The sequence below is a fragment of the Blennius ocellaris genome (assembly GCF_963422515.1).
Source record: "Blennius ocellaris genome assembly, chromosome: 3".
In the NCBI taxonomy this organism is placed as follows: domain Eukaryota; kingdom Metazoa; phylum Chordata; class Actinopteri; order Blenniiformes; family Blenniidae; genus Blennius; species Blennius ocellaris.
In genome coordinates, this window is record NC_137652.1 from 27,608,952 (window position 1) to 27,634,977 (window position 26,026).

At 44.0% G+C, this 26,026-nt stretch overlaps 1 protein-coding gene across 1 annotated transcript in view; it reads right to left on the reverse strand.

The window, feature by feature from the left end:
* pkd1a (polycystic kidney disease 1a) overlaps nt 1-25,672 on the reverse strand; it is a 75,424-nt gene extending 49,752 nt beyond the window's left edge. Inside the window, exons 1-7 of the mRNA XM_080520335.1 lie at nt 25,152-25,672; nt 6,070-6,141; nt 5,860-5,928; nt 4,930-5,001; nt 2,736-2,899; nt 1,970-2,223; nt 881-1,141 (exon numbers count right to left, since the gene is read on the reverse strand). Of these exons, the coding sequence (XP_080376461.1) occupies nt 881-1,141; nt 1,970-2,223; nt 2,736-2,899; nt 4,930-5,001; nt 5,860-5,928; nt 6,070-6,141; nt 25,152-25,450 (1,191 nt within the window). The 5' untranslated portion in view covers nt 25,451-25,672. The remainder of the gene's footprint in view (nt 1-880; nt 1,142-1,969; nt 2,224-2,735; nt 2,900-4,929; nt 5,002-5,859; nt 5,929-6,069; nt 6,142-25,151) is intronic.
* Between the last annotated feature and the right edge of the window lie 354 nt (nt 25,673-26,026).

Genomic DNA, 26,026 nt, shown 5'->3' on the forward strand with positions numbered 1-26,026 from the left:
AATCAAATAGAAGGCAAACATTTGCAGTTTCAATGCAAGGCAAAGGTTGTTGTCACCATTAAAACAGAAAGTGTGTATTAATCTGACCTGAACACAACGAAATGGGTGCCGTCGATTTTTCCAAACAAAGCATTATTTCATTCCAGTAAGTTGTCGCCATAGATCCCCCCCCCCCCCCACACACACACACACACACACACACTTTAAAATGCCATAAATTGTACTTGAAAAAAACCCATAACAATAATAAAAATTAACACATTTTATTTATGGACGCCTTTGACAACACGCAAGGTCGCCTCACGGAAGTTAAAAACAACATAAAATCCAATACAAGACAGGACAAAACACAAGTACTATAATTTAAAAAAAGGTGAGATGACCGTGGTGTGTGTGTGTGTGTGTGTGTGTGTGTGTGTGTGTGTGTGTGTGTGTGTGTGTGTGTGTGTGTGTGTGTGTGTGTGTGTGTGTGTGTGTGTGTGTGTAGTTTCGAACATTACAAGTCTAAGCGAGTTTTCTTTGGGGTCCTTCCTTTGCCCATTCATTATGTTTTGAGTAGCTTGTGGGTTTCTGAGGGAAAACGCATTAAGAAGATCAAACAACAGGCGAATGATGCATAGCAGCTTGCGTCTCGTCAGTCTTTTTCAGGAACCCCAGCAAGACATTTATCCAGTTTAGACACTGAGAAATACGTGAGATAATGAGCCAATGCTTTTACCTTGTTTCACCATGTACAAAGATCACAAGAGTGTTTTAAATGGACTTAAAAGCATTGGAATATTCTTCAATACCACTCTGGAGTGCTTTTCCTTTGAATGACTGCACTACAAAGAGAAAATAAATATACATGTTTCTTTTTTTTTTTTTTAAAAGCCCTCACCTCTTTGTGCTCGGCCCAGGCCGTCACCGTCACAGCGTAGCGTCCTGGAAGTCCATATTTGTGAGAGGCGGTGGTGACTTCTGCTCCCGTGGTGTTGACCCGAAGGGAAGCGTCGCCAAAGTCCCAGGACAGCGTCACCGGCGTGACGGAGGAGGTGGCGGAGAAGGTGGCGAGGTCGTGAACGTTTTGCGGCGGGAGCGGCTTCAGCGTGACCGAGAACTTCACCACGAACACGTCGCGAGCCAGAGTCCACCCACATTGCTGCGGATCGAAGGAAACCGTATGAAGAGGAGGGTTGACTGCTAATGTGCAAAAATGTTAAGAATGAAAACAAAAGCCCCCCCCCACTCCTTTGTGTTAAGTGATTTCAACATTGCTTTGAGGGCCGTAACTGGCCGAAGGTAAAATAAACTAGACTTTTTAATCTGCAGTCTCTCCTTGCACTTGTGAGGGAGGCGGCGGATAATAAGGAAGTCATTTAGGCCACAGATGGAAGTTGTTTGTCGGCTACAGGAAGGCCTAGAGGAAATCCTGAATCTCGTGCATTCAGGTGGGCGAAGGCTACAGCGGAAGATGTTTCTATCATGGGGAAAGACGTTAACACCTTCTATTAACATTTGATTATTTTACTTCTGTTTAATTTGTTTATTTTTAATCTTGTTCCGTAAATCTCAGTTTATTTCATCAATAATAATGCTTTTTATTTATCAACGCCTCGTCACTGAACACAATGAATATCTTAAAAAGTAAAAAAAAAAAAAACACAAAACAAGCACATTAGAACTCGTTCATTACTGCCCCGGGGACTTTAGTTGTTTTCTTGCAAGTCGTCACCATTTTAGCTTCTTTTATTAGTTTATTCAATCTGACGGTTTTACTCGTGCAACGGTCTCCCCCTTTAAAGTCATTTTATTTCATTCGATTACTGTAGATATTCACAAACGTGCAGGTGTTTTTGTCAATGTTTTCGCTGCATTTTATTACCTGAAATATGACGTGCAGATAAAGGTTGAACGACGAAATGATCTTCACAGGTTATGAATCGACTAAGGCAGTTTGACTAAGGAGCCACAGCACGGCAGTGATTACCTGCATGACGTCGGGGTCGGTGCAGGCGGTCGAGCACTGAGCTTCACTGATCAGGTTGGGTTCGGAGTTGGTGCTGCAGAGACACTCGTGCCGCTCCCCCAGACCGCCGTAGAGATGCGACGCGCCGCCGAAACACACGCTGTTGCACTGCTCGCGGGTGAAGTTTCCAGGAGTGGAGGACGAGAAGATGACGAGCTCACTTCGTCCTCCTCCTCCACTGCTGCTGTCCTCAAGACAACCCGCGTAGTTTGGACCTGAAGACGAGGGATGATTCATAAGATTTATGTCCATTATCTCTCTGTGCTGCCCCCCCCCCCCCCCCCCCCAGACCTGTGTACCGTTTATCATTTCTTCTTCTCAGTATTGTCCTTCTCGTTCTTATTTTTTTTAACCTTCTTGGTCAATTTGGTTCTGCTGGACGTTTGATCACTTTGGAGTCGAGGTTTAGGTATGGATGGTTAAATTGCTGTGTTGTCGCGTATCGACTTCACTGCATTGTGAATAACAACAACAGAAAACGACTGAATTGACTTCTTCCATAGAGGTCTGCACCGGCTGTCAGAACAACAAAACTGCTCTAGCACCACTTGTGTCCTTGGATTTGGGATTCTTATATAAATGGACAAAGAAGTGACCTTTAAAAAAACTTTTCTTATTCAAGCCTGTCTATCTTGAGTGACTTTTAAAGAAAGCACTTTAAAAAAAAAAAGCCTTTTCTGCTGTGACCTGTGACTTGTGTTTGTATTGCATGTGCTTGCAGTCGTACCGCAGGTGAGCAGGCTGACGTTGAGCAGGGGCTCTTGGCGGAGCTTCGGGGGCTGGCTGCAGAGCATGGCATGTGGGCGCCGCACCCTCACCCCTTTTTTCTGGAGCTGGCTGACCAGCCGAAACAGTTTACAGTCACATTCAAACGGGTTTCCGCTCAGATCACTGGAAGACAAAAAGGGTGAGTGGCGGTTGGCGTGAAAACACGGACAATCAGAAGGTGGAGCCTGCTGGAGCTTCTTCGTAGAAACGTGAAGCCGGTGTTGATGACGAGCCTTTTCTCTTGGAAATGATGTTTTCTGACACGTCGATGTTTTCTGCAGGCAGACGATTCCACCACGCTGCCCCGGACGGATGCAGAGCCTGGGCTAAAAACTCGCTCATCGTACATGTCAGGCCTTTTCGCTGGAAGAGACATCGTCTGGATGGGAGCAGATGTTGCAAGACCCCGATGTCCTTTTTGATTAATAATACGTGCAAAGCTGTTCACAGCATACGCCCTAACGCAGCCTCATGCTATCGGAAGGGCAGGCATTCAAACACTGTGCTGATAACCGGACAGATGGTTCCCGTCCTCCGCAGTCTACAGAACACAACCTCCATGCTACTGAAAAAGGTGCAGATTTTGGTTCGTCGCACCACAGAGTGGTTTTAAATTTCCAGTCAGTCAATACTAAAGGAGCTTAGGTCCCCCCCCGGGTGTTTTCAGATCGTGGCTTCTTCTTGGCTTGCTTCAACTTGTATCTGTGGGTTTGCACAGCCAGCGCCGTCGAGGGCCTCGGGAAGTTTCCCATGCAGTGGTTTCAAGGACAGAATGATGCGTGTTATTAATGCAGTGCTGCCTCGGGGCCTCCCTCCGGGCCCAGAGGAGACGAGCATCCAGTATTGATCATCAGCCTGATCAATGGCGCACATGAACTCCTCTCCAGACTCTCCGACTCGCCCGATCACACGGCCAAATAATGTCTAGAGTGTGGTTCTTTAATATGATTCAATTCAACTTTATTTAAATAGAATGAAATACCACACGGTCAATACGAGGTGCTTTTTACAAAGAGTAACCCAACAAATCCAAATGAGCGAGCAGAAGCGACTGCAGGAAGGAACCCAGGCTCAGAGGTTAACGTGTTTAAAATCATCCTGCAGGTTTTTTTTCAGAGGAGATTCTGTGACAGAATCTTTCAAGCGATCGGAGTCACACAATATGTTAATATAAATATTACTATTTATGCCGTTGCTTTTGTGTTATGATATACTGAAACCCTGCAAAGGGACAACGGAAGGTAAAAAAAGAATGATAAAAAAACAGGATAACTGAACACTGAGGGGATTGCCCGGCAGAAAGAAAACAACAGAAGGAAAGAAATAAGAGCTGTAAAGAACGAGACAAAAAAAAACAATTATATTACGTAGCTTGTGCCACGGTCTTTCAGGCTTATTATATTAGCGATTCTGTAATTTGGTTTTGCTCAATTACAGAGTACGCAGAGGAAGGAACATGTTTCTAATTTTTTTATTTTTCTCTGTGAATAATTTGGACTATTCTCCTCTGAATTCTAGCTTCAATATTATTCCGTGACACTGATATCCTGCACTTTCAGTTTGATACTTGTATGCATCTGTAAATAACTGTTGAGGAGTGCAGTGGTGACCTCTTGGATCTGCTGTTGGATTATCTATCAATCAAGGGGTTTAAATTATGCTGAGCCTTCGGGATCATCACCGAGACACTTCTGTGATTCCTCCGAGAGCAGCCCCTCGTTCAGATCCATCACGGGTCCTTCTTTAATGCCAACATCATTTTGTTGGTTCACCGGTTGCTCAATTTTGAACCAATCTTGGTCGGTACTGCCCACTGCAGACTGAGGACACCCTCCCCGTGTGGAGACAGTCTGACCTGGTGTTGTGCTCGTCACAATTCAGTCCCTGTCAAAGCTACTCAGACTCTTACGCCTTTCATTTCTCCATTTCAAGAGCTAAAAGGTCCTCTGGCTACTGACCGGTTGGATATAATGAGATGGTCTTCATCTATCGATATTCTCAATGCTGATCCGAGTTGATCCGTCGTGGTCAGTTTGACCTTTTCTGCGTGAAGTTTGCAGATTCTTCCCACAAGCCAAACAGATGAACCAGGTGTAAGAGAAATAGACATTTTAGAGGCAGGCAGACCAGAAGAATGAATAGTTGGGACTTACATTTGAGTTAAATTACACAGGTTGTCGCATATCCGCTCTTCTATGGTGGTGATCAGGTTGTTGCTTACGTCACTGAAGAAAAAGAAATGCCGACATGAGAAAAAAGAAAATACAACCAAAGATATCCTTGAACTTTTTTCTGGTAGACTAACTCATGGAAGCTACCTGAATACTAAAGCGATGGCGTGATCTTTGCATGTAAAATAGCTTTTTCTACACAATTATCCAATTCTCCATGAATCAAAGTGTTCATCATTCTCTCCACACACCAAACAACCTGGATAACTCAGATAAAATAAAATCCGCATCTGTAAAGGAACAATTAATTGAAATATAACCTCGACCCGAAACAAGAAAGTCAGACTTTTGATGTTTCTTTTTTCCACCGTCGCCGTCCATCGGCACTCTTTCCACACTTCTCCCTTTTCCTTCTGCTCCCTCCCTCCGTTCTCTGTCCAGGCAGGCTACATAATGGGGCCGTTGTGTGGCGGTTTTGGAAAGAACTGATGGAAACCATCATAGTGCTCTCTCATCTCACACACACACACACACACACGCACACACACACACACACACACACACACACACAAACATGTGCTTAAACGCCCATTGAATGGGTGGAAGAAGTAAGGTAATGGATGGAGGAAGGAGGGGGGAAGTCGGTCGACAGATGGAGAGAGGGAGGTAGTGGGAGCCTGGAGCAGTAAGCTGTAATTGAACTTAATCGTACTGTGATTAGTGTGTGTGTGTGTGTGTGTGTGTGTGTGCGTGTGTCTTTCCTTTCTTTTTTGTAGGGAGCTTGCTCCTGAGATTTCTGCCTACTTAAATCCAGAACACACCAAGTCTGACTCCCTTTTCATCTTCCACATTGTCATCTCCTCTCCACTTTAGGATTGCTCGCGCCACATTTTCCCTCCACGACGTACTCACAGGATTGAGAGCGGCCCGCAGCAGAAGACTCCTCTCGGGAGGACGTTAATCTTGTTGCCTTGAAGATACCTAAAGCAAATACATATATTTGCCGAGCTGATCATCATATTCAGTCATCAGACTTACTGATGTAGCCATAAATATTAGCCTGGGTTAAGTAAAGCGGCACGAGAACATGTACACGCCTAACATGATGATGTGTACACTTACAGCTCCTGGAGACCAGTGAGACGCTCAAGCAAGCTGGCTTCGAGGGAGGAGATGTGGTTCTTGGAAAGATCGCTGTGGAGGGGAAAAAAAACAAAAAAACAAACATCCACATTTACTATACATACGGGAGAGCAAGATGACAGCATGCAAACACAGCAGGATTTTAGGGGTTTTGCAATTTGATGCAGACAGCTTGACGGCTGCAAGAGATGAAATGCTCACACGATTAAACATGAATAAAATGTAACTGCACAGCACACGTGCTGTAAAAGCACATGCATGACTTCAATCACCGTCCCTGCAGACACACGCAATCTGTAATGTCCACAAAAGAGACCAAACCCAGCTGGCATAACGTGCACACAGAGGTTATTCCAACATCACATATACTTCACTCTGTTTACTTACATCGATGTGTTTTGTCTTTTCTCTTTGCATCAATTCTTATTCATTTGAAGTCTCAGTTACAATAAGAATAAGAAGTGATTCACACATAAATGTGCCAAAAAAGGAAAAATAAAAAGTCACACTGAATTTTCTGTTGTTGCGTTGCAAGTAAAAAGCCAACTGTTACAAATCCAGTTGCTTTCATAATACCAGCGGCCACCAAATTCTCTCAAAATTATTTGAATAAATTGGATATGGGCAAATGACAAAAGTCGCAGGTAATACAGTCGGAGATGGTAAGAATATCTGACCGGCCAAATGTGTTGACACACAGTGCATGAATGCTCGATGCATGAAAATTGATCAAAAATGTTTTATTTTTTCCGACCTGGTCTGGTCTTCTGCACTGCTTCGTTGTAACGAATGATTTCTACCATCTCAACCCAGCCTGTACATTTTCCTCTGACCTCTGGGTGCAACGAGGCATTTCTGTCCACAAAATTGCCATTTTGCCGCCCTTAAGAGTCACTAAAATTCATCTTTCTTGTCTGAACGCATCGAGGTTCTGCGTTGTGATTGGCTGATTAGTTCGTTTGCATTACTGCCTGTTTGAACTGGTAACTGATGAAGTATCACTTCATAAGCTATGAGGACATGAATGTTTTCTCTGAACCAGGCGCCACACAGCATCCCGCCGCTTCCTGACACAAATGTTCTTTTGTTTTTTTTTAGATGGGCGCTCGTAGAAAGTAATATAAAAATATAAAAACACCAAAAGTATAATGGCCTCAATAAATATTCCTTGAACTTGCGTGTTTCTTAGTCAGAAGCTGTTCATAAAAATGACAAGAGCAACTCCACGGTTATGGAGTTTGAAGAGGTTCCCTGGTGTTACGATGACTGTTCACTGAGTCACTGTTCCCAAGACTGGTACGGTCTCTTATGCAGATTTAAAAGTCAGGCTTTTTAAGGTCATATTGGTCCGTTCATGACAAAAATGACTTTTGTGTTTCAATATTTTCTCTATTGTCTTTAGTTCATGCAATCCAGAAAACAGACGTCCACTAATTTAAATGAATTCCAGCTGGAAATGGGAAACTTTCCTAAACCGGACTGAAAAAAACTGGAAATATAATAAATAAAAAGGGCACAACATCTGTGAAGCTGCTTAGCTCGCGCGTGAAAATAAAATCCAAATGTGGACAAACTTAAAAACTCTCTTAGATTTACAACTGAACTGTTTAAAAAGAAATATAATAAAATCAATACCCGTCTGAAGTAACTCCAGTGAAGGCATTAAGCTAAAAATATTTCCTTCTAGACAGCTTCTCGCTTTCATAGAAAGTAAAACGAGGATTCATAAAATATGCTTGACAGTGTTTAAAGCCGTCTGAATTCAAGGAAAGCTTTCTCATAATGAAGCGGCTGCCTTTCAGCTCGAGACTTTCTCTGAGAATGACGACGAGTGTGGCGCCTACTAATGTGATCAGTGGCTTCATTTGGAGGTTTAAGACTCTCTGGGATTCATTTTAGACCGAACAGTGAGGAATGAACCCGGACGTGCGCCACGGATGTTAAGGAAGGTCAAAGAGTTCTTCCGGAGAATAATAATGGAAATGTAAGCCGCTTGTATGAATATAATCTGTGCAATATGCTTCAGACGAGCTGCATTTAACCTACCGACACAGGCTGTCTGATCTCCCCCTTACCCTTTCCTCCCAACGTTGACACCATCATACCACTATTTATATATATATATTAATTCAACAAATAATAGCCTATATATAAAGCTCTAAGGATTTGATATGAAATGTTTAACATTGAGTTAAAAAAGAAAATTGGACCGTGCCCTTATTAAAAAAAAAAAGAAAGAAAGAAAAAAAGCCCATATTATCTGACATTTTACAGGATGGAGCTTCTTATAGGTGTAAGGGTGAGTTAATGAGGATAAAGAAACAGGCTGTACATGACAAACTGCAAACGAGATCTGTAAAAAGACCCAGCGTGACTGAAGATTTGCATGTTATAATCTCTGTGCCGGAGTTTCAAGAAGTGAGAAACAGCAAGTAATTACTAAGGGAGAGAGACAATTGGACTGGTTAAACCGGGGAGGTGAGCGGGCCAGCTCACTTAAGTGGCTTCAGTCCACCATGAGTGTCTCTGTAGCAACTCCCCCGCTGCACACGGGAAAGATGAAACAAGAGAGAGACGGCGGAAAAGAAAAACCAAGAAACAAGGGGGAGGGAGAGAGAGAGAGAGAGAGAGAGAGAGAGAGAGCGAGAGAGAGAGAGAGAGAGATTATTCTCAAATGACACTGACAAGACAATCTGAAGCAGGGAATATATGGGACTGCACTCTCTGTGCACACTGTGTGTGTGTGTGTGTGTGTGTGTGCGTGTGTGTGTGTGTGTGTGTGTGTGTGTGTGTGTGTGTGTGTGTGTGTGTGTGTGTGTGTGTGTGTGTGTGTGTGTGTGTGTGTGAACAGACCAGCGTCTCCCAAAAGGAAACATCTGTACATTCCAGACAAGCTGTGTAAGAAAGATGGAGCCTGAGAGCTGAGAGAGAGAGCGAGAGAGACAGAGAGAGAGAGAGAGAGAGAGCGAGCGAGCGAGAGAGAGAGAGATTCTGTTAAACCCATCAGAGGATGAGACAGGGCAGCTAAAAACACTCCACCCGCTCGCGATCATTCACACATTAGACTGACACCTCACTTATGTAATGATTTCAAAATCAATGTCAGAGCTCAATGTGTGTGTGTGTGTGTGTGTGTGTGTGTGTGTGTGTGTGTGTGTGTGTGTGTGTGTGTGTGTGTGTGTGTTGAATATTACACAGAGAAAAGTAGATTACATATAGATATTGTGTGTGTATATGTGTTTAATATGACCATATAATGTGACCTTCACCATGTCTATTAGCAACAGACTCCCGTTCTCTCTGCTACCTCTGGACACACATGTTTTCACTTGCAACCACACACACACACACACACGAGGTACAGGCATGTGCACCAGCGAATACGAACACATATGGTTCTGTTTTACTGACAGTGTGGCCAATGATCTAACAACTCCTTATACGGCCTGTCTGGTGCCACTTATTCTGAGCTGGAGAACGGACACACACACACACACACACACACACACACACACACACACACACACACACACACACACACACACACACACACACACACACACACACACACACACACACACACACACACACACACACACACACACACTCTGGCAGAGGGAACAACACAGGAGGAGTGGGCATGAGCTCTGGAGACAATCTAAATACAGGAAAGGATAAATCTGCAGCAAAGCGGAGGAACGGGTGAAATGAAAAAGACGACGAGAGCCGCCTCAGGAGCCCAGCGTGTCTTTGATTGTATCTTAGCTAAATTCAGGTGGGGGGAAATGCCGCGAGTCGGACGACGTAAACTGTGGCGGGGGTCCGATGGCAGCGCTGATCGGTATCTGTCGCAGCGCAGTGGCGAAGTGGTCCCAGACCTGACCAGCGAAGGTCTACGCTCCACTAACCCACTAAACACAGACTCCTCTGTGGTCGCTTTCATCCCCTCAGTCTGCTGCGCCCTTCCTCCCCCACCTACTTCTCCCGCCGTCCCTCCTCCTTTTGGTGACGGGCCCAGACCAGAAAATAAACCCCGAGTGTCTGTCACTGAGTGAGCTGCTCAGCCAAAGGCAGCCACTGAGGTTTCGAACTCAAAGCCCACCATTGTTTCATCCTGCCGGGCACAAACTGCCGTAACCCCGTCATGCTCGGGGATGAAACAGTGAATCACAGAAACATTTCTGGAGGCGACAACTATTGTCCTTGAGTTTTAAAAGGTGTCCAAGTCACAGGACGTCTCGAGGAGCGGCGGCGGCGGCGGCCACGCAGGCGCAGAAGAAAACACGCGCTTGTTTTGGGTCGAATGTAAACATGGCGGAAAGCAGAGCCCGGAAAATCTTTCCATCTTCAATGTGGATTGATTTAAAATCAGCCCCGTATCCAGAGAGGAAACTGACACAAAGGTGCTCAGTGTTTACGGTTAGATTTCACACAAAAAAAGGCTTTCATTTCCTTCTTTTTAACAGTTAAGGCTTTTAAACTAAAAGTTGGTTCTTGTGTCACAACTTGAGATTCGTTGTAAAACAATAACGTAGCAGAAAAAGCATTTAAAGTAACATCTTATTTTAGTACCGCGCAGCAAATCGAAGAAACGTATTCAAATGAATCCTGAATTTGTCTTCTCATAAACGTAACTGAATACAGATTTCAGTGTCGACGTCGCGTCTTACAGCTAAACAAAGTTTCCGATTTAGCGTCTTCTAATCGTAAAATGAAATCTAAACGTCGCTGCAGCTTTAGCGTTTCTCCTCCGACGTCGCTTTGCCCACATTTGAAGGCCCAAACGGAGCGTGGCGTGTGACCAACGTGAAGGAGCGCTTTAAAAACGAAGAGGCGGGTCTGAAGGGGAGGAGGTGTGAAGGTGTGGGACCGAGTGACACGGGCCAGGTGTTGAGAACCACTGCGGGCCTACGTTTGACTCATCCGTCCGACTCGCGACTCGACCGGGAGCGAGGAGCCGGGAGACGTCTCGGGGGAACGCCGGGTACTTTCCCCACTGCAAGAGGAGAGCGTGAAATGAGGGGGGGGGGGGGGATGAGGTGTTGACTGAAGAGGTTTAGTCTAAAAAGTCCGACAGTTTGCCTACACAGTCTGGGCCCTCCTCTCTTTTCCTCTCCTCTCTAGAACACTCTGTCCATTTTCCCAGCTGCCGCTGCCTGGGTTGAGTGGCGTCCAGCTGCGCGCCGCTTTTTAATGCACTCGCTCAAAAATATGGTGGACTCATACGTTTGACATGATGTCAGTGCGTGCACGAAAACAAAACTCACTCAACACCCCCCCCTTTTTTTTCTGGTAAATTAACCTTTGTGGGTCTCTCACTTGAGGGGTTTTGAACAATGTGGACGTAGCTGCTGTTTATGACACCGAGAAACTTCCAGAAAGCGGAGGAGCCGAGCCGTGTGACTCCACGAACGTGACTTTCTCAGTAAAACCATCATAATAATAACAAGGTTCACATCTGTGACACGAGCTTCTCTGAACTGTCAGAAACAAGTGGTAATATCCAAAAAAAAAAAAAAAAAAAGCCTGACCATGAACACTGAAGTCATTGGGGTAATTTCTTTTTTTTTTTTTTACAATGTTATGACCATGAAATCAAAATAAATCCAGTCATGAGGGTTTAGTCTCAGTGAAGCGTAATTGCAATGAATTTACCGAATGTCTCTCTGAAGAAGAAAAATACCGTACACGTAAAGATGGACTAATGAAACACTGCAGGAGTTCACGTGTTGTCTTGTGATTTGCACTCAGTAGCAACACTGTCCCGTCTCAGCGTCTGTAATTACTTGCAGGCCTTTCAGTGGAGGGACAAGCTTCAATATCTTGTATTTCTGGTTTTTTTTTCTTTCTGATAATAGTGAATAGAATTGTCCACTCATCCGTCCTTCTCAACTGCTTTATGTGTTTCAGGGTCTTTCGGAGCCAATCCCAGCTAACTGTAGATGAGGGCGACGTGGCCGAGCCGCAGTGTGTCGAGCCGCTTGTCTTTTCAGTTGCAAGGATGCAGGTTTGACCCACAGCTCCTCTTGTATGCACGTCCTTCATCAAAACGCTGAAATTTGCCCTAAAGCGACGGGCTGAGCGCCTTGTCACTGTGTGACTGTGTGAGAGGGTGAAGACGAACCTTCCCCTCTGCTGAAGCACTGAAAATGTGCTGTGAAAGTCAGTCAGTTTGGATAACTGCCCCAGCTATAACTTATTATATCTCTGCATACAAAACAGTAATATCAGTATCAGGACTAATAAAAACTGGTGAAGCTCCCAGGAAATTTGGGAAAATACATTTTTACTTGTCTGGTTTCATTTTGGACGCTGATCAACACACGGCCATGTCGATTTAAACCTGATCTTACGCCAAATAAACTGTCATGTGCAGCAACGTCTTGATCATCTGAGCGTTGTAGCCGGGCCGGAAAACTGCTCCGACTGAAACCACAGAGGTAATCACAACACAGGCCGAGCTGAAATATCGACATAGCATTAAGACATATTCCCCGCCCTTCCACATTAAAAGCTGGCTAAAGCAGAAGATAATGTCGGGTATTACAATGGGAAATGTTGCTGCTTTTAGGTTTGGGGGAAGTCTTCTGTGCCAAAATAGACATTGAAGCTTCATTAATGGGAAAAAAGATACAAGAGCAAAGTCTAACATATCCTTAAATAAACTGGCTGGTTCTTTATAGCCTTGACAGGCGGTGTGACGCAGCGAGGGGCTTCTTTGTAATGTCATCAGATCATATGTTTCTAACAGAAGTCAAATTACCATGCAGGATGGACTTTAACAATTTAATCAGATGACATTTTTAGCTGGGGAGTTGTAATGTGAGCGAGCAATACCATTATTTCCAAGGCCCAGGCCATGAGAATTTGTGATCATGCTGCATCTCTCTCATGTGAGGGAACCAGTCTCACGTCTACGTAACAAGACGAGTGTCTCAGCGAGTCACAATATGAATTGTTATGTGTCAGTGGAACGCAGTATTGATGGTGCTTTGAAAAAATTTAAAAATAGTAAATTAATAACACATGTAGGTTAGTTTAATACTTGTTTTTGTCCATACAAGCTTATAAAACATTCAAACTCTTTAGAAACAGGCGAGAGTCATCATACAGGACTCGCTCAATGTAGAAATGCTCCGAAAACCAAAGCCTGTCAAACCAGAAGAGGCCGAGTCGCACACGTTACTCATCAGAGCAATCCCATTTCCCATTTCCAGCGTATGCATATAGCATTTTCTTTCATGAAACGGAGTGTCCTGAAGCTTTATGAGCACACAAACCAGTTGAGCTGACGATTTGTCCCCCGGGTGAGCGACAGCCCAGCCAAGCAGAAGAAACTCGAAGAAAAGGCTGCTTCCCTCTTCCAAGCAAGTCACAGCGGTAATAAACAAGCATGCACTGCACTAACACCCATACTGGGACAATGCTACATTATTTTCCTCTTAACCTTCTATTATTTTCACTTTTAGCAGCAACTGATATTATACATTGTAGTTTATGTACTGCTGCTTGTTTTAGCTGTACATATATTTTATCGCTGTATGAAAAGTGTTACAGAAGATGAAGGATCATAATCAGTGGTTGAGATTGATCTGTGCAACGCTGATAACAACATTTGCTTATTTCGATCGTTAAAAATGATTGCTTTTGTTAAACATTGGGCTACAATAAAGGGAGTTGTTTGAAGCAGAACTGATGCAACAAGCAAAAGAGAAACAAGGGAATAAAACGGTATAAAAACACAGTCCGTCACTACACAGTTCAATACTTTCTTCTTCTTTTTTTTTTTTTTTTTTAACTGAGTAATGACCCTGACAGCAGGAGCTGCCTGCCTGGATGACGACCAGCAAACATGGCAACCAGCATCAGGTGCAAAAACACCAACCGACTTCCTTCATTTGCCCTCGACGACGTCTCTGCTCTCCTCGCTTCAATCAGTCTCAGGTTTACGTGCATGAAATTAGGGATGAAATTATTCCAGCTCAATAATCAACTATATTACCATTTAAAATTTTAATTACCGTCAAGCCCGTGTTTAATTACCCCACTCTAGAAAACTCACAGTAAACAGGATGCAGCCACACCTTCCAGGATGGAGGTTTTTTTTTTACTGTTTGAAGAGTAAAAAAGAAAAAGTAGAACAGAAATGTTCATTTTCTCTAAAGATCAATTCCAGTCATATTTTCAAGGTTACAAGACGACTAAAGGGAATTTGACTGTTTGCAAAACATGCAGAAATCTAGAAAACACGTAAGGAGGAGTTAAAAACTGCGTTATAATAGTTAGCAAAGAAAAAATAAAGCCCACCGCATAAACAACTGATAAATTAACCAGGGTACATGTTAATATAAGCAAACATTCAGCTGCATCAACAAAAAAAAAATCAACTCTTGCAGATAAATTCTGCATGGATTTAACTTATATTGCACTTTTTCCAACATCTTCAGTGGTGCTCAAAGCACTTTACGTCCCCCCGTTCACATGCAAGACACTCAAATCCATCCATGGGGGGCTAATTTGGAGTTGAGTGTCTTGCTGAAGGACACCTTCACACGTGGACATCGAGGAGACGGGACGCAGTGAAGCTGCAACCTTGCGACTGACATCCACCGTGAAATTAACCTCTAGTCACAAGAAATTTAAATTGAATTTATGCAAAGGTCCAGAAAAGTTCATCTCTCCATTCATGTCCAGTCGACATTAACCAGCAAGCAAATGTGCACATTTCTGCGGCGCTATGTTCGCTATCACTTTCCCACAATGTCAGAATGATTGGATTCATAATTAAACATGGCTGCTCGGTTCACACTTTCCTCATTATGACTGCGTCAGCCTCACTCTTCATCCTCTCACTCCTCACTCTTCATCCTCTCACTCCTCACTCTTCATCCCGGTAAAGGAGTCTCTCCATCATCCTCCACCTCTCCACTCCGCCCACACCCCAGGGGGTCCCAGACAATCCTACCATCGTCTGGGTTAGCACTCTTCTACCATGACTTTAAATCCTGCGTTGCTTGAAAAAGTGAAAGTAAAGTAACTTTTCGCTACAAGTTTGAATCGCGTCGTTAAATAAGCAGGAAAACAGAAGGCTTTGATTTGCATGTCGTGGATTTTCAACAAGGTTGGGTAAAAATGTCAATTTTGGCCACAAAGACCCTGATTGCCATAGCGCTCATGCAGTACAGTGTTTTTCTGAGATAATCTTCCGGACTAACGGCATCAAAAGTCAGCAGACTAAACAAACATTAGGCGCTTGTGAAAATTCCTCTCTCTTTCTCTCGCTCTCAAAAAAAAAAAAAAAAAGGACACGAGCACAAGCATCGGTAACTCTGCAAACATTGTGCACACATCAACAGTCATGTCCTGACTGTTTCTCTCATGTGTTTTCCATTTTCACTCAGTCGCAGCACAATAAATTGACCTGAGGCAATCAAGGTTTTGTTTTTCTTTTGATCCGTAACATCAACTATGTTTTAATTGCTTGATTAGTTTTTGCCAAAACATCAATCAAATAATCATCTATTTCCCATTATATGAAGCAGTTCTTATTATTTAAAACCTGTTTGTGCTTATCTGTGCTGTAACTAAACGTCAGCCACGATTAGCATTAAAATAATAGTAACTGCATCCCTGAGTGACTTAATTACATTACGTACATGCAGTGGTCAGATGTTAACTCTGACCACTGCAACGTTTTCAGTCAACAAGTAAACTCAAACAAATGTCCACACATGTACAGTGGGAATATGCAAACTCTGCACAGAAAGCCTGAATTCACTCTGAAAAATCCGTTTCCTCATCAGGAGCTGGAAATAAATGTCAAAGGTAAGTGACTTCTATTATCCTCTATGACAACCTGGATGGAAGTAAATTACAATAAGGGGGAAAAAAAACAAATGAGCTGAGGTCACAGAAAAGGTTAAACATTGTTTATGCGCACTGTTATTATCAGAGCAGTTTAGAAGTGTACGGCTTTAGACAATAGAAAATGAACCTGCAGTGCAGACACACGACTACCAGCAGAAGTCTGGATCACGCTGTTGTAAGTTAAATGAGAAACCACGGGAGTGATGAACAAAAATCCCAAAGTCCAACTCGGATCACAAACCAACGCAAATTAAACTTTAAAAAAAAAAAACAAGCAGCTTCTCCAGAAGTGCGCTCGTTTGACACAAGTCCAATTTTCTCCAGCCCGGACCTGACGACTGTAGAAATTCTGTGAGGATTGAAGTCCAATTAAACTGCACAAAGGGTACAGGAAGGTGTGGAAGAGGAAAGGTCAGACACCTTTTTGTTGTGGTGGAAACTTTACTGATGGAATCTGAAAGTGAGTTTAATTAGTCACCGAAAAAACAGTCAAAACAATTTACAAACTGTGAAGGAGTGGTTATATTAAAAGCAATGATGACACCAAAAAAATACCAGTAACCGGTTTCATTAAATACTTTGTCCAAGAGAAAACCAAAGCTGCTTCTACCTGAAGCAAGCTACCCACCGTTTGAGTACTAAACCATAAGAAACACCATTTATCGAACATTAAGTCCTTTACAAAGCATGTGAATGCCATGTGAGTTCCTCAGTGATGAATCAGTCTCTCATTAACGATGGTGGAGGAATAAATTGTCTCCACAAGCTGTTTTTAAGGAGAGATCGGTGCTACGCCCCCGTGGCAATCTAGAGCTCCTCACTAGAAAGAATTTGAATTTCTGTGTGAACGCGGCAGCTGTTTACCAATGTGTAGGAAAGCAAAGCTGAACAACAAAGCTGCAGCCCAGAATGTTCCGGGGGGGGGGGGGGGGTCAAACGGCGAGCGGAGGGGTGTCCCCATCGCAACTGCATCAGAAAGCCAGCCAAGAGGCGACCACAGCCAAAGCAAACTCCGACTGAGATGTTGGAGCAAAGCGCTGTGAACGTCAGGACGGCAAGGAGTGCAGCAGGCGGGGGGGAACTGATGCCAACGACACGTTTCCTGGCCGGAGATAAGAGTCGCACGCAATGTGTGGAAATCAATCCAATTTGGAGGAAATACTTTTTCTCCGGAGCCCGGGCTGAGCGATCTGGTCCTGAGTGGCCAGAGGGACGCGCTCGTTGGGACCCGATAAAGCAGACGTGACCTGCATGGTCAGTCGTCAGTGGGACCAACGGCGGCTGGTGTGTTTCCCCCTCAGACAGCCTGCTGTATGCCGGACCGTCTGCTTCTCCCTCCGCCAGGCAGAATGTCACGGCCAAACATAATTGGTCGGAGGAGACTTCAGAGGGAGGAAGTGGAACTTCTAATTGCAGCAGATGATTCCAGGTCCACCTCGCAGGGACACACACACACACACCTTGTGATATTTATGTGCCGACAGCAGCGACTGCTTCCGACCTCAGCGCTACTACACAGTCGAATTTCCCTTCAAAAACTAAATTGTTGATGTTAAAAAAAAAGATTGACATTTAAAAAGCGTGGTCTCAGCCGTCTACTGACGAGAAAGTCTTCATGAATTCCCACTTGTCGACTTGCGTATAATAACAATTGTGTGGTTTCTCCAGTGCGTTGGACAGATTAGCAATTTAACGAAGGTTAAATGCTGCCAAACATGGCGTGATTGGGCCACAGTATAATTTGTTTAAGGATGAAGGATGTTCTCCCTGTCCACACAGAGCTTTTCTGCACATTCTCCAGTTCCCTCACGCCGTCTATCGCGTCTGTCACGTCTGCCTTCTCCCTCAGTCGGCTGGGATCAGCGCCACACACAGCCACATTAAAGACACATGAGTGTTTTAGACACAAGGGAAAATTCAAACACTACAGCACCACATTGCACACGGATAAAGCCCTCAGGGAACGGAAAGATGTACGAAAGAAAATACAGTATTCACAACCCAAGAAATAAGCAAACAAACCGTAGACTCTTATGTACATGTTAAATACATTACATAACGTATTAATGCCACAGTTCCAAAAATATATGAATGGCAGTTTCATTTGTTATATTAATTATATACAGTTGAATAGAACACCTTATATAGCCTATATTGTAAATATATATATATTCAGATGATGAGTTCAACTGGAAAAAGATTGCGAGTCTTTTTTTTATTGTCTCCTTTCTTGAACACACCTGACTAATGATGGTCAACATGAAGGACGTCCAATGAGGCGTCCCTCAACGCGCCCCGGCGTGTTGCAGCAGAAGAGATGCAAGACGTGCACAGCTCCTGTGCGACGAGATATCGCTTCGCAAATAGCCGCAGCGAAGGAAACCTGGAGGAAACTGAAGCTCTGACGATAGACAGTAATCAAGCCCATACCCGGAGGAAGCAATTCTCCTGCAAACAGATGCTGCAGTACGAACACAAAGCAACCACTTGTTGTTTACTGTAAATCCTTCGGCGGCTTCATCTCGAGTCGTATAAACAGTTTTGTTGAATTTAGATTCGACTTGTGCAGTCTTAGTAGAAAATAAATACCAATCCATTTGTTATGTGATCGGAGTTCCTCACAGATTAAGTCAAATATGTCACGCCACTATAGATCATTTTAATTCAGAATGAAGCAAAAATAACTCCACGTGTCTCATAATAAACATAAAGTGTAGTTTACGCCAGAGCTCCAGCTCCCATCTTTCCCCCCCGACAGGTTGACTGATCCAGCTTCAGCTGAACGCTCCACTAAACACCCTCCTATCAATGTTCATGCATGATTCAAAAATAATTCATGGGTTCAGAGCAAAAGTAAAATATAGAACTCGGTATATACAATTCCTTTTGAAACTTTTCCACCTTTCAATGCCACACGCGAGCGAAGCTCTGCAGGAATAAAGCCATTCAAACGATGCCCACATGTGCATTAGCACAGCTGGCAGCATGTCAAAGCAGTGTATTTATGTTGGATTTACGGGGTGGAGAAAAGACCAACTGACACGACTTTAATGAAAACTTTCAAAGAGAGTGGATAACGTCAGTCGGAGCCATGTTGCATCACCCAACATCACACAAGCTTTCCGAGGGAAGATTTTCTTCTTTTTGGCCAAACTTACATGGTATGTCTAACAACCTCGCAGAGTTAATAGTCAACACAGCACCGTGTGCGTGGAAAACACACACACACACACACACACACACACACACATTGGAGAAGACGCTCGGAGCGGCCTCGTATTCCCTTTTTCCTGCCTCGCTCTCATTTATGACCTGCAGGAATGTCCGCACTTCCCCGAGTAACGTCACTTACTTTTGCTATGGCAACATAACAGATTCTGCTCTGCATACGGCCGCTACGTTCTGTCTTCCCTTCCCTACTTCATTACTCTGTGTGTGTGTGTGTGTGTGTGTGTGTGTGTGTGTGTGTGTGTGTGTGTGTGTGTGTGTGTGTGTGTGTGTGTGTGTGTGTGTGTGTGTGTGTGGATGATGACTACTCGTGGAGGAGGACAAGGAGAAGACAGACGGGTGCATGAGCAGCACAGTGAGAAGATTTTACATGGAGTTCAGCCTGTTAAACAGCTGTTGTGAAGCCTCGAGACCCAAAAGCCAAAACTCCCCTCAGCAAATAAAAGCACATCACCATTCCTGTAGAGTGTGTGTGTGTGTGTGTGTGTGTGTGTGTGTGTGTGTGTGTGTGTGTGTGTGTGTGTGTGTGTGTGTGTGTGTGTGTGTGTGTGTGTGTGTGTGTGTGTGCTGCCATAGTAACGCCACAAAAAAATCCTCCTCAGCCAGACCGATAGTACCACGGTGTGTTGACATTCAAAGCAAACCGAGTACTGAGAGTCAGTACACACACACACACACACACACACACACACACCCCAACAATGTTGAAGCACCTTTGCATCATAGCAGCTGATCTACATCGCTTCTTTAAATTAAATTACTCTTATGTTTTCCTATATGATTATTACAGCTTCAAGATATATCGCAAATTGATTCATAATCCAATCAAATTACTCACCGAGCTGCTATAAACTATAGGTTTTCCACTATGCATTTTATTTCTCTTTTTAAAAAAAAACCCACAAAAGTGGTAAATGTTGGTGAGTATCCAGACATCAAAAGCACAAAAAAACGAAGGAAAAATAACCAAAAACAAGAAAGCCAACAAACTGCAAGTGCACAAGTGATGAAAGAAACAGAAACAAACGGGGTGAAGTTACGCCTGATTAAAACTGGGCCAAACAAGCGAAAGAGGACAGGCCCACAAGCGTCACATGATCACACATTGCACGTTTAACTCTCATCACGCAGTATGGATGAGGATCGGTTATCGATCCCATTGGTTTTCTCCTCTTGGGGATCGAGAGAGTTGTTTACACAACAGCAAACGACAGTGAACAGCAAACATTTCGTTGCGTTGGGAGTCTCTGAACTTGTCATTTTGTTGCAGAAATAATGTGCAGTGGGTTGACTAACCCATCGAACAGATCAGGCATCACGTCGCATTTCCCACCAGCGTGGTGCGAGTTAGATAGACGGACAGCTTGATTTGTCATTATACTAAGTGACATAATGAAATGGGAGGTGCTTCTCGCATGGCATCAAATACATGCAAGGGCGCACAATACCTTTAAAATCAAAGTAGGGTGTTTATATGTGATATGTAATTTATATGTTCATTCAGACACAGTTACCATATGCGTCAATGATAAATACTGTGACAAATGAAGTGAGAATCTAAAATTAAACCATGAGTCACGGTGTTGCGCAGGCTTCACATGAAGACTATACTTCATATATATATATATATATATATATATATATATATATATATATATATATATCGTTCTGGTATCTTTGCGATTCTCACCCTGATCTGAAGAGCAGCTTCAGCAATAGACTGATCCAACCCCGCTGCTCGAAGGAACGTTACAGGAAGTCGTTCCTCCCCACGGCAATAAGACTTTTTAACTCGTCTACCTCCGCCAGAGCCTCAATATAATTACTCATAGTTATTTCTAAGTGCCCATGTTCCGTTCTGTGTTTTACTAAATTTATGTCCTACCCAGGTATTTTTATATTTAAATTTTTTACTTTTATATTCTATTCTATTGTATTTTATAACATTCCTAGGTACCAGATTGCTGCAACAAAACAATTTCCCTTCGGGGATGAATAAAGTTATCTATCTATCTATCTATCTATCTCAATGCACCACTAAGCAGAGGCAATGGATAAGGTAGCAGCTTCAATACCTTGTGGTTCACTCTCTCCGTGAGCTTGTTGTCGATAATCGATTTCACAAACCTATCATCAAGCTGGCCATGATTTTTTAACGAGAAATCACGTTGTGCTAAACAAACGCACTGCGCCGACCTCTCGGCTTTAGAACGGACCGACAGCCGTTTAACTGTATTTGTGACTCCCCCTTTCCTCCGTCTGCTGTCCCAGGACTACTGTGCCATCTGCATGCTAAACAAAGGCACTTTCAAAAAGCAGAGTTTCGTTCCACAACGTTTCCCAGCAGTGACTTTCAAGGGCTGCAGAAAACTCGCCACATGAAGTGTTAAGACATTTTATTATGTGTGTGGGTTGGAGCAGATGGACTGGTGTGTAAAGGGAATGCTTCTCTCCGACTGCAGTGTGTTAAAATACTTCCTTGCCACTGGATGTTTTTTTTTTTTTCCCATTTCTCTTATTTAACTAAGGGTGTGTCAAGAGTCTTGAGATCAGGGGCCAGATAGGGAGAAGGATATTGGTATTCGACGGGAGTTGAAATTGAATCGTAGCTACAAGGGACATATCCTTGTTACTGTGGCGATGAACGACTATGATTTAAAACAAAGCAGCTTTAAATCAACATGTGTCTCTTATTATTCAAAAGAAAAGCAGACGTGAGGAGCAATCTGCACCATGTGTTCGTAATAGTTTGGCACTGCAATGAACTATACAAATCATGTAAACATTTCAACAGTGAGCTCCTTCCTTCATTCTGAAGGAATAAAGATGCGACTGCTCTCTGAAAGTTAAGTCAAGGTGACAGACGACACGATGTCGCCTCACAGAGCCATAGATATTTTAGGGTTTGGCAGATTCTGTCACAAGCGCATTAAAAGGTGGAAACGGTAATGTGGAGTGAAATAAACAACCTCGCTGATTTGAAGCGGTGAGACCGCTTTGTTTTTCGCCGTTGTTGGCTCTCTGGCCTCATGATGAGGATTCCCAGGTTTGGTTTGGGGGGACGCCGCGGTGGGGAACTGGCGTGTTCTTCATTTGCATGCATGGCCCTTCAGTGGGAATGTCACTTGTGGCTAAGGTTGCCCATACGTGTGTGTGTGAGTCTGTCCCTCTCTCAGATGTACCCTGACTTCACCCACAGTCTCCCAGGGTTGGTTTTAACCCCTGCGTGGCCCTAAAGACTCCTTCTCTACGTTACGTACGCATACGGACTCATTCAGTGCTCTGCGTTCATTACAACCATATTTCTGTCAACCTGATGCAAGCTTACGGACAGCGGAGGAACCTGGTGCTCTATCGTTGATATTAGAATCGAATAAGAGTAATGGTGGAAGGTTTATCAGAGCAACTGCTTGATACCTCGAGATGCCAAATGCTCAATCCAATACACGGGACACATGGAAGTTCAAAAGACGTGCAGAGCACATATCTGCACGAGCATTTGGCAACTAGTCTGCCACTGATTGACTCAATACACCGACTACAAAGAAGACAAGAGCGTTTTTCCACCCAGAGCGAGGACGGCCGCAGGAAGCACCACTAATGTTGATATTGAGAAAACGGCACAATTACAATCTGTTAGGATGTTAAAAAGACCTCGGGATGTCAACTGCAACCGTTTCTTGTTTGCTTCCAATCTCAACACAGCCGCTGAACGCAGAGTCCGAAGGCCTTGAGGCTCCGTCCGTCTGGGCATCTGATGTCGAGCGCTACAAAATGCCTTAATTCTGGATTTATGTATATATGGATGTTATCGTACTGAAGCCGACAGGACTAGAACCACTTTTGGCCCGCTATGGTCTGTAAGTCATTTACAGCAAGCCCCTTAGTTGATGTTTCAATGACAGTCCTGCTCTGTGACCAGTTAGACAACAATAAATCAAAGTTGGAACCACAGTTTGTTTACGTCTTCTGGGGGTTTTAAATGCACGCACACGCACACGCACGCGCACACGCACACGCACACGCACAAGTGCCCACAAGAACCTGGCCTGGATTTAGAGAGCGGAAACACAACAGACTAGCACTTACTGGTGACACATGTCGGAATAAAGTCTCAACAGATCAATGACGGCTATAAATAGCTGCATGGTGGACCTGGATGTGGAACGACTGTTCAGATAATAGCGAGTTTAAAATAATTGAAATCCAATGCAATGCTGTTCATGCATTTGGCAATCATTTCATTGTAGCCTGTCGAACTCATGTTGTTCCATATCATTAATAAGGAGGGATTCATGAGATATAACAAGTATAGTGTGTAGATGGCAAACAAAGCCTGTGTGTTTCTCCCAGCTGTGTAATCAGTGTAAATTGAGAGAAAATGTCTGATTTCAACTCTTTTTTCCCCCGGTCGCTTCCACCTGTGGAGCAAGGACACACGTGTGATAGAGTAAGTACAGTAATGTTGGCAGCGAGTCAGTCAACGCGCTGCTCTTCTGGTACAGAAGGACTATAGGGGGTTTATCCAGAGAGCAATTACCACTGTATGGAGACGATTACAACACCGAGAGGCTGACGTGACATGTAAACATACGAGTTCATTAGAGACAGATTCTCAGGCAGGATCTGTCTCTAATTAATGCGGCACATAAAAAGGTTCTCCTTGTTTTGCACTACCCCTGAATGTCGGGGGAAATTAAGGCAACCTGCTGGCTTTAGACATCCTCCTCAACAATAACTATGGTCAACACACCAGCCAACTTTAACTCAAGCCGACGTCTCTGTTCGCTTGTAAAACTTCATCTCAATGACATTTGTAGGCTTTTTCCTTTTCTTTTTTCTTAGCAGAGTCGCTGAAGTAAGCAAAGCCCCAAAAATAGTGTGCATTGATTATATGGCTGGTATATATGGCGAAAGAGTCGCGTTAAATACAGAAGGTAGTTTCGGTTGAAATAAATAATGAATAACATATGGCTTCCGTCGGCGCAGAACAGAATGTTCTCGCTGCAGCTGCACCAGAGGCTGAAGACTGATCTGCACCGCAAACACCAGGTTCGTGTTTCTGGTGACCGTACACGTTCAAACTAAAAAAACGTAGATTCTCAAGCTAAAACACCAACACGCAGTCACATAGTGGCACTGTGGCCTTCCAGAGGAGCACTGGCCACCAGAAACATGGGGACGAGAAGGTATGTCACACGTCATCTTGCAGGAGGCAGGAGGCAGGAGTCTTTCATGCCATTTTGATGCATAATACTTTAATCCAATTTATTTTCAGAACTCATTTCCATCACCCTCAGGTTATTCCTGAAATACCTTAATCCAATCAGCACTAATACCATAGTGCTCTATGCATGATGCTGCCACTTGTACTCAAGTAAATTAACACGTTTTGTGGTTGGAAAATGTGATCAAAACATTTTCCAGACTTAAAAGTGATATATTCTACCGATGCGTATGTTTGAAATAAATTCCAACACGTAGAGATGATCAGATTATGAAAAGAGAAGCACGATTGGGAAACAAGGTTTTCATGGTTTGGCCAAAAGTGTTTCATTTCAGCTGAAAAAATCAACCGGTCCAAGTGATTTCATCAAAAGATCCTTCCGCTCCACTCATAGTGGCAACGGCAGGAAACGTTAAATAAGGCGGGCGTGCAAATGATGGGGTTACAAACAAAAGGGATGTAAATACAAACATGTGATGGAGGTGAGACTGGTGGGCGGCGGAATAACCAACTGGACAACAACCATCATCTGGCTTATAAGGTCGATTAATTTGCTCAGGAAATTAAAAGAGAGAGAGAGATAGAGAAAGACAAAGCAGACTTGCATGCCCCAACGTTTATTAGTTTGTGTTTGTTTGTTTGTTTTAATCTATTCCTGGAGCGGTAAGCAGCATTTCCAGCGTGGGTTAATGTGGAAAAAGCAAAAGAAAACGTCAGCGTTGACTGGCTCTTTACTCACAGCACAGCGGTGGCCAGCGGGATGTCCGCGGCCGCGGGGGCCCTGTCCAGCCCGGAGCCGGAGCAGTTGACTACACAGGACGGCTGCGGCCCCGCCAGCGCGCAGCTGCAGTTAACGGGACACGGGCCGCACAGGCTGGAGCCCGAGCCGGAGCCCGAGCCGCCGCCGTCCTCCGGCGGCCCGGAGCCCCGAGCCTCCAGGCAGCACAGCAGCACCAGCACACCGGACAGGACGCTAAACCTCGGGACGCAGACGCCATGTTTTCGCTTGGATAGAGTCTGTCCATTTCCACAAGGCATAGCTCACTCACATCTCATCGCCCCGGAGAAGTGCTCTTTGCTCTCAGTGTGTGCGGGAGCGACGCGCGCGCTGCTCCGTCTCCACGCGTCTCATGTGAGCGGAGCGCACGAGCACAACGGGACGCACTGTGAACACTTCTTCTTCTTTTCTTCTTCTTTTGCCCCCGACAATTGTACAGTTTTCTCCCGTAAAAGTCCACTTCCCTTCTTCTGAAAACGTAACGGAGCTTCTCCAGAGTTCTTTCAGGGGGAAAAAAAAAAAAAAAGTTTTGGAGAACTTCCTCACTCCTCCTCCTCCTCCTCCTCCTTTTCTTCCCTTTCTTCCTCCTCCTCTTCATGCAGTTCCCTCAACCACCGCTCAGATCTGCTTTCTGCACTAATGGGAACCAGATTTGAGTTTATTTAGGGCCCGAGCAGAGCTGGGCGGGATACCGATAGGAATGGAAGAGTAATAATAATAATAATAATAATAATAATGTCTCGTACAAAACGGATGGTAGAGGTCAAAGATAAGAGAAAATCAACTATCACAGTAAAAATATGTAGTCAGACATTTACTGTGAGATTACTTACAAC